Source organism: Astatotilapia calliptera, chromosome 12, assembly GCF_964374335.1.
Source record: "Astatotilapia calliptera chromosome 12, fAstCal68.1, whole genome shotgun sequence".
NCBI classification, from domain to species: Eukaryota; Metazoa; Chordata; class Actinopteri; order Cichliformes; family Cichlidae; genus Astatotilapia; species Astatotilapia calliptera.
Window position 1 is genome coordinate 21,832,100 of NC_137433.1, and position 13,875 is coordinate 21,845,974.

General features: G+C 41.0%; 1 protein-coding gene across 6 annotated transcripts; it reads left to right on the forward strand.

Annotated features, from left to right (window-relative positions):
- Positions 1-1,025: 1,025 nt before the first annotated feature.
- Positions 1,026-12,669, forward strand: LOC145432122 (uncharacterized). Of its 6 annotated transcripts, none has more exons than XM_080308706.1 (4): positions 1,026-7,962; positions 9,120-9,558; positions 9,739-9,853; positions 12,124-12,669. In XM_080308706.1, the coding sequence occupies exon 1, from the start codon at positions 2,298-2,300 to the stop codon at positions 6,510-6,512; it is 4,215 nt and encodes a 1,404-aa protein (XP_080164832.1). In that variant the 5' UTR covers positions 1,026-2,297; the 3' UTR covers positions 6,513-7,962; positions 9,120-9,558; positions 9,739-9,853; positions 12,124-12,669. The 6 variants fall into 6 exon arrangements, with proteins under 6 accessions (XP_080164832.1, XP_080164836.1, XP_080164835.1 ...); XM_080308710.1 differs by having other exon boundaries at positions 9,479-9,558; XM_080308709.1 differs by having other exon boundaries at positions 1,026-6,971; positions 7,174-9,558.
- The last annotated feature ends 1,206 nt before the right edge of the window (positions 12,670-13,875 follow it).

Here is a 13,875-nt window from a genome sequence, read left to right on the forward strand (position 1 = left end):
CTGAATGAAATCTTTGTTAAGGTGAGGAGGCCTAGGACAGATCCAGCATAAACAGCTGCAGTTCAAAACTAGTGTAGTCACTTCTGAGTAGCAGAAATTCTGCATTTAAAGTGTAATGGACCGCTGATCTATACCATAAGTCATCCTTGCGGGGGTTGTCGGAACTGTATGCGCAGTCGCACTAAGGACAGATGTGCTCAGAGGCATGCCCCGTAACGTGTATGGAGCAGTCTGTCGCGGCAGGAATAAGTTGTACAAAGTCCATGTAAGTTACGATAATACTTTGATAAGTATGATAAGTGTGTTTCTAATGTAAAGTATGTTGCTGCGTTTTTATTGTGAGCTATCTGAAAACCTTTTTATTCTGTACTTACGTTACTTACATCCATGTGCTATTTTTTAGCTAGACATGTGTGTCATGCAAGCTAGCAGCACCCCATGTGAAACGGGCCGAAGTGTTTAAGTGTTCACCGGAGTTTGCACCCTTGGCAAGCGGACTGAGGTATGTGATGAGAGGTGATCTGTTGTTATATTGTATTTAACCGAACTGTGTAATCCCTTGATGCTGTTTGAAGTAACCCCTTTTGTTTTATTTAATCTGTGACTGTATATCTCAGAATTACTTGTTTGAACTTACCTGAATTAACTTAAGCTCATTGTTATAGTTCAAAAGGTACTGTACGGGTATCAATTTTTTCTTATTTTATAGTTTTCACGGTGCTTAACGTCCAGAGAATGAGCCGTGTGTGGTGAGGAAATAAATGGCTGCACCCGTTAGAGCAGGGGTGCCCAATCCCGGTCCTCGAGAGCTACTATCCTGCAGCTTTTAGATGCATCCCTACTCCAACACAGCTGAATCAAATGGTTTGATCTCTTCAGCATGCCATCATGTTTGGCAAAGGCCTGATAACAAGCCATTCATGTGATTCAGCTGTGTGGGAACAAGGATGCATCTAAAAGCTGCAGGATGGTAGCTGTGGCTGCCGTCAGCAGCAGTTATGCAATTTGAGACAATTTTATGGTTCAAGTTACAATGAATAAGTGAAATACTTTATTGTTAATATATGTGTGTGATGTAATGTATGTTGTTGGCTGGAAATACATTTATAAGGGTTACAGAATGTTTCCGGGGTGGAACCAATGTTTAGTCTGTTGTTTGGGGTGACAATATTTTCAGTTACACGCCACACTCGGTAGAGCGCAGCATGCTTTTCGTCTCTCTCTGGTGGTGGTAGAAACATGTAGACGTATGCAACGGAGTGTTCGACTATGGGAAAGAGTGACACTACAAGAAGCGTTTCATTTAACCCCTGCAAGTTAATGCGGCCAATGAGGTATGCAATTTGTATATGTTGTGATAGAAAATAAGATGTTTGTTTGTGATAGAGCGAGCGAGTTTATGGTAACCACGTGTATATGTTAGCATTTTGTGAAGGTAAATTGTAAGCATTTGTGTTGTTTAATGATGTACCTTATTGTTTATTCTCTATGAGAACAATGTACGGCGGAAATTGATTATTTTATGTTGTTGTACAGTTCTCACGGCATCGTTACGGCATCTCTGGTGGCATCGTTGGTGGCGCCCGTGTGCAATAAATGCCAGTAAATCAAGAACGCCTTGTGTTCGTTTTTCAACTTGGAGGGAGTTACAGTGAGAACTCAGTCTGCTCGGCATGAGGCGAGGAGACGAGTAGCGGTGTCGTCATCCACTGAGCAAGAAGAAATTCATCGCACGCTAGCATCAGACAGATAAGACTATGCATACGCCAGTTAACCTAAGCAGCAAACAGTTGAAGTTTACATGGACGATCCTTTAAGTGATGCATTTAAAACAAGTTAAATGTTAAGAAGTGGGTCAACTTTGACGACTGTTTAACGGAACACTGTAAGAACTGAAAGTAATCTGTGCTCTGCATATCTCCTTTCTAAGTTCATGGTTCTGTCTAATAAGATTTTTTATAGGTGAAGTCATTTTACCTATTCGTGTTATTTGGATGCTAGAAGTGTTGTAGAATTAAGTGCTGCGTCGTATGTGTTGTTGGTTTAGGAACAAAGTTCACCATATTTATACGACTCAAGATGGTATTCATTCAGATATTTTATTAAGGTTTAAGGTGTTGTAAAATCTTGAAGGTATTATCCATTCTTGATGTTTTGGACAAGTTCACCTAAAGACAAGGTTAAGCTTGTAGCTATTAATATTTCAGGCAATTGAGCTGGTCTGTTGTTAAACCGCATGTCTGTTAAAGGTATAGCTAGAATTTATTTTGTGCCAAGTAATAAGTAAACATCGCAGAATGGATCAAACAACTGAATATGAAACTAAGAACGGCGACTTACTTGAGGATAGTAGTGCCACAAATGTACAGCAGTCATGTGAAGAAGAGCCACGAAGAAGTCAAAGACCTCGAAAGCTTACTGAAAAGGCTCAGCAACTGCATGATGATAAGTCAAAAAAACTTCAGCATCGTTTCACTACAACTTATGATAAATGGAAAGCAAACGCCAAGCAAGCTAAGAAAATGATAAAGGGAGCCCCCTCTGTTGAGGTTGTGAAGGATTTGATGTGTAAGTTAAGTTGTGCATCAGCAGATGTGAAACACGCATATGAAGATTTGCGCAAATGTGCTTCCCCAGACAGTGAGATCCGTCGTAGGGCAGACACCTGTGACGCGGTATCCAAAATAATCTTGGACAATGCAACCACTTACCTTCAGAATAAAGATAACGAAGACGTTCAGATAGAGGATTTAGTCTGGCCTGAGTCTAGTTCAGTGTTTTCATCTTCAGCTTCTCAAGGCACAAGTAAGGGCTCTCAAAGAAGTCTAAGCTCTGCAAGCAGTTCCAGCATAAAGTCACAAAAGTCAAGCCTTTCCTCCATTAAGAGACAAGAGGCCGTAGCAGAGCTAGCTGCTACACAAGCTGCACTAAAGGTCCTGCAAGAGATAGAATGTGAGCAACAAGAACTTGAAAGTCTTGAAGAAGAAAATCGAAAGAAGATTGCATTACAAGAGGAAGAAAATGTGGCAAGAAAGAAAGCACTGGAAGAGAAACGCAGACAAATAGAGCGCTTACAGACTGTTAAGGAGCTAAGTGCGGCGAAGGCACGACTCCAAGTTTATGAACAAGACATAAGCTCGGATGAGGAAATAACAGAGTTACTTCATAACCACGCAGCTCAACAACATAGATCTCCAGGAGTTGTAAGGAGTCCACGTGAGCATCCCGTGATACACCAAGCAGATAGTATCACAGTCCTCGCTGAAGCAATAGCAGAGTCTATTAATGTAAGCCGTCTCCCAACACCTGAACCATCTATCTTCATGGGTGATCCACTAAGGTATAGCGATTGGAAGATGTCATTTCAAACCCTGATAGGCAGGAAAAACATTCCAGTAGGGGAAAGAGTCTATTACCTTCGTAAATATGTTGGCGGACCTGCAAAAAAGGCCATTGAAAGCTACTTCCTATTAGGAACGGATACAGCTTACAACTCAGCATGGGACATCCTGGAAGAAAGGTTTGGAAGTTCATTTGTGATAGCTAAAGCTTTCAAGGATAAGCTTGCCGCATGGCCCAAAATTGGACCCAAAGACAGTGTTGAGCTGAGGGATTTTTCAGACTTCCTTAGAGGCTGCCAGGCTGCAACGTCCCAGATTAAGGGTCTGGAAGTATTGAACGACTGTGATGAAAATCAAAAACTTCTAACAAAACTGCCAGATTGGCTGGTGGCCAGTTGGAACAGGAAGGTGACCGAGGTAGAAGAAACTTGTAATGTGTTTCCTACTTTCAGTCAGTTCGTGGAATTCATCACAAAGGAAGCAAAAATAGCTTGCAACCCAGTGACTTCTCTTCATGCCCTGAAGTTTAATGATGGTGAAAAGGTAAAGATAACAAAGGCACGAAACATTGGTGCAAAGGTGCTTGCGAGCAACTCTGAAGAGAATGCAGAACGTAAGAAATGCACTTTTTGTGAAAGATGCAATCATGGCATACAGACATGCTGGAAGTTCAGGGAAAGACCAGTTGAGGAACGCGTTAAGTTTGTTCAGACAAAGAAGTTGTGCTTTGGATGTTTACAACCAGGACATCTCTCAAGGACCTGCAAAAGAAGGAGTCTTTGTGAGACATGTAAGGAAAAACACCCAACGTGTTTACATGAAGACCGTGAAAGAGCAACCAGAAGAGAGAAAAGCAGTGATGAGCATGGGGAGAGTGTAAAAAACTCAAAATATGCTAAGTCAACGGAAGGAACAGAGAGCAAACATACTCCTGAACCATCAAATGAAGCCACGTCAAACAGAGTAGTGCAAGGTATGGACAGCATGTACTCCTCTACGGTTGTCCCAGTTTGGCTATCTACATCAAGTAACCCAGAGAATGAAATTCTTGTATATGCACTACTTGACAACCAAAGCGATACCACATTCATTATGCAAGATAAGGCAGAAGCTCTGAAAATGAAAGGGGAGGCTGTGCAGTTAAAACTCTCCACACTTTCATCCAGAAATACAATCATCCCAAGTCAAAGGTTAGTTGGACTGCAGGTGAGAGGTTTCTATTCATCAAAGAAGATTTCTCTCCCTGTAACCTATTCAAGAGAGTTCATCCCTGCCAATCTAAGTCACATTCCTACACCAAGAACGGCAAGAGCTTGGACACACCTAGAGCATCTTGCAGAGGAGATCGCTCCATTGATTGAGTGCGATGTAGGGCTTCTCATAGGATACAACTGTCCACAGGCTTTGCTGCCCCGAGAGGTCGTCCCAGGTAAAGACAATGAGCCATTTGCTCAAAGGACAGATCTTGGATGGAGCATAGTCGGTTGTGTTAGCCCATGTGTCGACTATGGTGATGCTATAGGAAGCAGTCACAAGATTGTCATGAAGTCAGTGAAACCTCACCTCCAGACATCTAAGAAGCTCACAAACGAAGTGAAATATATATGTCGAACCCAAGTCAAGGAGTTCATTTCACCGCCAGATGTGCTGAGGATGCTTGAGTCTGACTTCAGTGAGAGAAGAGTAGAGGATGCTAATCTATCTCAGGAAGACTTGCGTTTCCTAACCATCATGGAAGAAGGAATCAAAATCAAGGCGGATGGTCACTGTGAAATGCCGCTCCCCTTCAAGAAAGATCGACCAAATCTCCCAGACAATAAGACGTGTGCAGTCCATAGGCTTCGATGTTTGAAAGGAAGATTTGAAAAGAACAAACAATATCAAAGGGACTACACGACCTTTATGAGTGAAATCATAACAAATGGGGATGCAGAAAAGGTCCCAAGAGGAGAAATTAACAACAGTCCTGTGTGGTACATTCCTCATCACGGGGTGTATCACCCACACAAGCCAGGAAAAATACGGGTTGTATTCGACTGCTCAGCAAGATTTGAAGGCGTGTCACTGAATGATCACCTTCTTACCGGACCAGAATTAACGAACAGCCTGATAGGTGTTCTCTGTCGCTTTCGCAAGGGACAAGTTGCCATAATGTGCGATATCGAGCGTATGTTCCATCAGTTTCACGTCAAAGCAGAGGACCAGGACTACTTGAGATTTCTCTGGTGGGACGATGGAAACTTCCAGGCTCAACCATCAGTCTATCGCATGCGAGTGCATCTATTTGGAGCTGCCTCTTCCCCTGGTTGTGCAAACTTTGGGTTGAAACATGTTGCTGCCCAAGGACATGGTCACTACAGTGAAACGGCCATTCAGTTCATTGAACGAAACTTTTACGTGGACGATGGGCTCGCAAGTGTCGCAACCAAGTATGAAGCCATTAAGTTGGTAAAGGAAGCAAGGCAACTCTGCAGTGCTGGCAAACTGCGAATTCACAAATTCATTTCTAACAATCATGAGGTACTTGCATCCATTCCAGAGAGTGAACGTGCAGATTCAGTACGAAACCGCAACTTGGTTCTTGGTGAGTCCCAAATTGAGAGAGCTCTGGGAATCAAATGGTGCATTGTTGCAGACCAGTTCCATTTCAGAGTGATTGTGGATGAACGCCCACTTTCTAGAAGAGGAGTCTTATCAACTGTGGCATCCATCTATGACCCTCTCGGCTTTGTGGCACCATTTGTTCTGGTTGGAAAGCAAATACTCCAACAGATGTGTCAAGACAAGGTTGGATGGGATGAACCACTGTCAGAAGAGCTCAAACCACGGTGGGAGTCTTGGCTATTGGATTTAAGGAACCTGGCTAATGAATTCTGGACCAGATGGAAAGGGGAATACTTGCTGAATCTTCAGCAGAGAGGAAAATGGTACAAGGGACGGAGAAATGCTAAGATCAACGACATTGTGGTGCTGATGGACAATAGTCTACCCAGAAATGAGTGGAAGTTGGCCAAGGTAACCAAGGTGTACCCTAGTGAGGATGGAATCATTAGGAAACTCGAGCTGCTAATCAGTGATGCGACATTGGATGACCAAGGAAAAAGAGTTAACAAGCCAGTGTATCTTGAAAGACCTATCCACAAAACAGTTACCCTACTTGAAGCTGAATAGTTCAGAATTCTTGTCTCTGTGATCTATGTGACTAAGGGACTGTATACACTTGCCTTTACAACGAGGTTCAGTTGAAAAATCATTAATGATTTGGTGGGAGTGTGGCTGCCGTCAGCAGCAGTTATGCAATTTGAGACAATTTTATGGTTCAAGTTACAATGAATAAGTGAAATACTTTATTGTTAATATATGTGTGTGATGTAATGTATGTTGTTGGCTGGAAATACATTTATAAGGGTTACAGAATGTTTCCGGGGTGGAACCAATGTTTAGTCTGTTGTTTGGGGTGACAATATTTTCAGTTACACGCCACACTCGGTAGAGCGCAGCATGCTTTTCGTCTCTCTCTGGTGGTGGTAGAAACATGTAGACGTATGCAACGGAGTGTTCGACTATGGGAAAGAGTGACACTACAAGAAGCGTTTCATTTAACCCCTGCAAGTTAATGCGGCCAATGAGGTATGCAATTTGTATATGTTGTGATAGAAAATAAGATGTTTGTTTGTGATAGAGCGAGCGAGTTTATGGTAACCACGTGTATATGTTAGCATTTTGTGAAGGTAAATTGTAAGCATTTGTGTTGTTTAATGATGTACCTTATTGTTTATTCTCTATGAGAACAATGTACGGCGGAAATTGATTATTTTATGTTGTTGTACAGTTCTCACGGCATCGTTACGGCATCTCTGGTGGCATCGTTGGTGGCGCCCGTGTGCAATAAATGCCAGTAAATCAAGAACGCCTTGTGTTCGTTTTTCAACTTGGAGGGAGTTACAGTAGCTCTCGAGGACCGGGATTGGGCACCCCTGCGTTAGAGACTCTTCTGTCGTTCTTGATGCCAAGGGCTGCTACATAAAGTGATCTCTGAAAACTGTTGCCAAGCGGCCACAATGGCGGCAGGTCCAAGGTGTGTTAAGGAAGTTACAGTTTTCAGGAGTCAATTCCACAGAAGCAGCTAGATCATCAGTGGGTAGCCAAGTTTCAGTGATAAAAAGAAAGTCCAAGCCATGAGAGACAAACAGGTCACGGTATATGAAAGTCTTGTTCACCACGGACCTTGTATTGATTAATGCCAATTTCAGTCGTGAAGAATCCGAGACTGAATGTGTGACAGCACCAGATGGTACAAATTCCAGATGCTGAAAATTGGTGGTGTTGGCACCTCTGTTTTTCCTGTTCAGTCTAGTTGGGAGACGACGAGAAGCTCTCCAGATCATAGCTGGACTGGCAGATGGGTTTTTTTTGTTTGTTTGTTTTTGTAATGGTATAAACAATGAAAGGTGGTGGTTTGGCCAGATGCTGACCGATGTGTAAAAATAACTCAGTTGTTTGGTGCTGGCAATGGCGGAACTTCCACAGAGGCCAGCAGATGGATGAGGGAAAGGTGAGGCAGGAGGAGGAGAGACCCGAGGCGGCTGCCTGTCCGAGCGTCAGGTGAACTGAACTTCAGGTAAGAAGTTATGACCTGCAGTCTATCTGGGTCAGATATAAACCAAGTTTAGGTGTAGTTTATTTTCGTTGTGCTGACTTGTTACAGTCAGTTACAATAACTCGTACTGCGTGCTAGCTAGCATGACGGAGTTTCTATACAGCTGGGTGGGTGCTATGACGTTACTGATAGTGAACTTTATTTTATTCATAAGGTTAGTTAGTAGAGTTGCCACCCGTCCCGTAAAAAAATGGAATCGTCCCGTATTCAGAGAAAATATTACGTGTTTTGTATTGAGCTGAAAAGTTTCCCCCGTACTTCAGCTAGAATGAAAAAAAGACAAAAAGCTGGATCTATTCTGTGTTTTTTATGATGCACAGCTGCCTCTTCTTCTCTCATTCTCTCCCCCTCCCTCTCCTGTTGCTACTTCAAGCATGAAACTGATCAATGATCAGCTGATCATCACAGAATATTGATAAAATGTCTGGCACAACAGGGATTTAAAAAGAAACACATTAGAAACACACAAGCTAATTCAAGTAAAGCACAAGCATCTGTCTCTTTAGCAATCCTGGCTCAAGAGTTGGCTGTTCGTCTTGTAATCGGAAGGTTGCCGGTTCGAGCCCCAGCTCGGACAGTCTCGGTTGTTGTGTCCTTGGGCAAGACACTTCAGCCATTGCCTACTGGTTGGTGTTAGAGGGCCCGGTGGCACCAGTGGCACCTCTGTCAGTGCGCCTCAGGGCGGCTGTGGCTACAATGTAGCTTGCCATCACCAGTGTGTGAATGTGTAGATGACTTAATGTTTAAAGCGCTTTGGGATCCTTAGGGACTAGTAAAGCGCTATACAAATGCTGGCCATTTACCATATTTTGCTATCTGGGGTCATAAAAAAGCTCCATCTTCACTTTTTTCTTAAATCCAGCTTCACAGGAAGTCTTACACCCTCATCGGTTTTTGAGAGTGGGGCTGTAATGTGATGTAAATAAGCTTTTATATTTGTAGTGTTTCACAGATGGTGGGTATTTTATATTGGTGTGGACAGATTTGTCCCGAGGGAGGACAAAGTTTGAAATCACAAAGTTTTTGGTATGAAATTAAGCTTTTGATGTTTCCTCTCGCGGTAGTGTTTGGTTTTTTCGGATTTTGACCTTATCACTATTGTGTAATTTCATCAACAGAACAACTGAGCTTCTAAAGTTATCTCACTTTAAGAGGGAACAGCCGTCTGCCACGGGCCACATGTGACTTAGGCTCAGGTACATTTACTGTGCTCTGCTGCCATCTAATGGACATTTTAGATTTTTTCTTTTTTTTCATGAACCAAGGGGACGCATGTGATCGGCGTTGTTTCTCAGCGAAATGACGCACAAAGGGCCGATTATACATCTCATAGCGATGGAGCATGGGTAAAGGAACACCAGCTATGGATCAGTCCATAAAATGGACGTTATTAGCTGAAATCCGTCCAATCGTTATGGGCCAGTATGGGCCATCTCCAACAGATAGTTTGTTCAGAAGGTTGTTATCATCCATTCAGATGGAGGATCACTTACAAGAGCATGGGAAGACTCCAGATTCGCTCTAGTTGGAATCCGATGAATACAGCAGTCTTTACAGGTAAGACCATATAAATGGACAGCATTTATATAGTAACTATTAACAAGTCAGCGAGTGATGATAATAATGATAATGTGGTTATGTTAGTAATACATTAATTCTCCACACGATGTTCATTTACAGAAATGTTTCACAGAAACTGATTTCTCTATCAAAGACTGAACTAGTGTGTTTCCGTAGATTACCTCTGTATGAATGTACACCTAAAGGAAGGCGTGTTTGCCTGGGGGAAGACAAGAAGCAGAAGTACTTGGGAGAGGCAGCTGCAGTGAGGACATAGCCACCTTACACTGAGGTCAGAGCTCAGAATCTGAAACAGCTCAGGTTTATATTCTAGGGGTTATAAAAAATCTAAGTCGATTTATAAAGAAACTTTCAAATAATAATTAGAATCACAATTATGATTATTATTATAAAAAACAAACATTTAAGTGGATTTTCTGTCACATGTATTGTGTTAGCCCTGCAATAAACTGGGAGCCTGTCCTGCCTTTGCCTTGTTGCAGCAGCATCCTCCTGTGACCCTGAATTGGATACATTGAGGACAGCTACCTGTAGTCTGAAAAACAGTTTTGTCAAGTTTGCAGGTCTATCAGCACGAGACATTCTTACATAGAAAACACTGTCTCTAAGTCAGTTAAGCATAATTGGTCCAGTCTATGATGGCATTCAGAAGAAGTCAGGGAAGAAATTTAGGCCGTGTACTGAAAAGGTATTTTTTCTTATTATCAAAGGACATTTGGAGTGACGGCTTCTACAACTCAGTTCTTGGTCGCGTTTAAGTAAAGCCTACAGGCAAAGAAGTCACAGTGTTGATATTCAACACAAAGAGAAAAGCTTGTTTGAATGTATTTACAATCACAGTTTTCAAAACCTCTGACTGTAAACAGCTTTACAGGTTTGATATAATTTGACACTTGATATCAGGTGATGGGATTTAATTAAAAGGTATCCCACATAATAGTTTTTTATCTTGTCATGGGAGACCCACCCCTTCCTCCCAAGTTAACTGCAGCCCGAAAAATCTATTGGGGGTATTTACACACTCACAACCATTGGGGCAAAAAGAGCAACCAAAAAACGGGCAACCTGCACAGCCACAGATGTGCGAGAAGGTTGAAGAGCTATAAGCTCTACTCATGAAGGAACTCTTGGAGAATCTTGCTAATGGTAACAGGGGACAAGTACTCCTGCCCAAGCTGACATGATATATCCGCACATACAGCCCAGCCACAAAGTGAACCAAGTCGTTTAGTTAAAGACAGCATGACCTGAAATTTCTTACTCCTAAGTTAAATGGATGGATGAATGGATGAAAGTTAGATGATTACAAGCATAAAATCATAAAAGCCACTAGTTCCCACACTGGAGTTCCCTAACACTGAGTATTAATTGTACTGAGCTTGTATCAACAGTTATAATGGACTAAGCTACCTGAGACATTGCATTGAATTATTGTTTCTATCGTAATTATTTCACCTGAGAGGTTTTAGCTCAGATATTCAGCTTTTTCCTTTCAGTAGATCAAACCACTTAGTCCTGTTTCTGCTTTCATTTTGATTGCAAGAAGAAGAAGAAGAAAGCTTAAAAGAAGTGGTGTTCAGGGTCTCAGTGAACAGTGTGCTGATCATGGTCACGCACTGCATGTGGTTTTAAACTTTGAAATATATATTGTTATTGGGGGATGTGTCATATTAGTGCATGGTACAGTTTATTATTGAAAACTGTTGAGTTCTGTTTTCTGTTTTGATGACCACTTAGACCAAAGATTTTAAAAAGTGTTGTTTTTAAGATCCTTTTTTAAAAATCTGTAAAGTGCTTGTTCATTTTTTATTCAAAAAAGTTTTACATAAATGTTAGTGTTTCATTTATGATATTTTATAGCTTACACTACTCTGTACAGGTCTACATTAGAGACATTTCTGTTACATATGTATGAGAATGAAACAGATTTATCAAATGTTATTTGATTAGATACACAATGTGAAGTTCATCATTTTCATAAAAATAAAACTATAATGACAAACATGAACAGCTTTGCTTATTTCTGAGACATTAATGCTTGAAAACAACTATTTTTGAAATGTTTTAATATTTAGACAGTTTATATTTGTAGGCTGAAACTATAATGGTGAACCTGAGGTGATGGCCAACAGAAAGTAAATATATATATAAATATAAAACAATATTCAAGTAATGTTTTTACCCTGTGCAGTGTGTGGACGCTCTGCACTCAATCACCTCATACACTGTAGTAAACATGCACCGCTAGCTGGATGAACACCACCATCTCTCCACATTTTCACCATCTGTGAGCACAAATTGCTGCTCTGCCAGAAAATCACATATAACATACACAGAGGTGAAGAATATTACTACTATTAAACATTAGAGAGACAACAGATTGTGAATGAATAAAGTATGGTATCATTTTCAATTCAGGTGTCACAATAATTTATCCAAACTATATATCGGTCGCAGGGTTAACACATAGACACAAACAACCATTTGCACTCACACCTAGGGGCAACCTATCCCCACTAACTGCATGTCTTTGGATTGCAGGAGGAAGCCAGAGTACCCAGGAAGAACCCACACAAAGACGGGGAGAACATGCAAAATCTACACAGAAAGACCCCAGCCTGATGCTGTGAGGCAACAGTGCTGACCTCTGTGCTACTGCTGTGTGTATGCGTTCAGATTTTTCAGTTGCAGAAAATGCAACTGAATGAATCAAATATTGAACAAAAATATATTCTAACATTCTGCATTCTCAAATTTCACAGAGTAAATTTTTGATGAACAGAAAAAGTATTAATTATAAAAAATAATAATATTATATATTATTAAAATTTTCTGCAACCATGACCAAAGTCACAATCATCATTACAGTATTGTGGACTTACTGCTTGGCTAATAGTGACAAACTTCAGGAGAGATCATGATGACAGAAAACTGCAAACAACACTGTGAATGCAAGCTTTTTTTCTCTTGTTTCTGTGACCTCAGTGTGCTGGCAGACTTGTTCAAGAGTTTAAAAAGTGATAATTAACTACTCTGTTTGTCTATATTCTATGTATCATATGGGAATAAAAAGATTATTTGAGAAAATCTGTTTTGAATCTAGTTTTTATATGTTTAATTTTATAGTAAGTAGAAATTTTAACCCAAACGTTAATGGTAACATAACCCTTGTGATGGGTTCTGAGTTTCGACCCAATTTTTGGCAACCCCAACTTTAAACATTGGTCAATTTAACCCAATTTTTGGATAATTATCCTAACCCAGTGTGCTGGATCAAAACAGTAACCCAACCTTGTTAAGTTGAAACAACCAAGCGTTGGTTTGGTCCATATTTGACCCAGCGTTGGGTTACAAATTGGCTCATTTTTAACCCAGCGTTTTTTAGAGTGCATGGAGAACTGTTCTGGCAAACTGAAAAGAGAATTAAAATGAAAAAAAAAGCCAAACAGACCATCTTGGAATCAACAATCAAAAAATGATCGCAAATTTATGAAAAATAATCACTGGTTCATATTTCAATTAAATATGAATATGTTCCTTAACTGTAAACAGTTAAGATGTGATTTAGTTTACATCCTTCACCCAGCATATTTGTCCGGGCCTTCAGGTAAAAATAGGAATAATTTCAGTCAACATGGCTTATAGTAGAGATTCTGTAGGAAAGATTGCTAGCTCTAATATTAATATCACCAAATCCAAGGACACACCAACTGCTCAGATTTCTAGAAAAAAAAGCATTTTTAAAAAATTTCAGTCTATCCATTCATTTTCTTCTGCCTAATCAATTCAGGTTCACAGTGGTAGGGTGGGGGGCTACAGCCTGTCCCAGTGGTCATAGTTAGTGTACGATACCTTTGGACAGGGATCAGTCTGGTACATCTCCTCACCAACTTCACTGGAGTGTGCACTCTTAAGTATTTTTCCCACATCTGAATAAAAAATACTGATATTTACAAATAACAGAATCAGCTGATGCCGCCTGAGTGAAATCCTGATTATAAATGTTAGGAACAGAGACAGGGAGGTACTGTTTGAAGTTTATTGTTAACATGAGTCAATGATCATTTACAGCAGTGGTTCCCAGACGTTTTTTTTACTAGGCCCCCTTTGTTTTACAAGAAAACTGGGGGTCTCCGCAGTTTTCTTGGAGGGTGACATGGCTGCCCTCCAGTGATCCTCCATGGGCTCTTATGCTCTGGAGGGCCTCTAGATGTCTGGGGCCTGGATCTCCTCCATGCCTGCTTCATGTCCTGTTGGCAGGGCTATGGCTCCCAACACCTACTATTAGATACT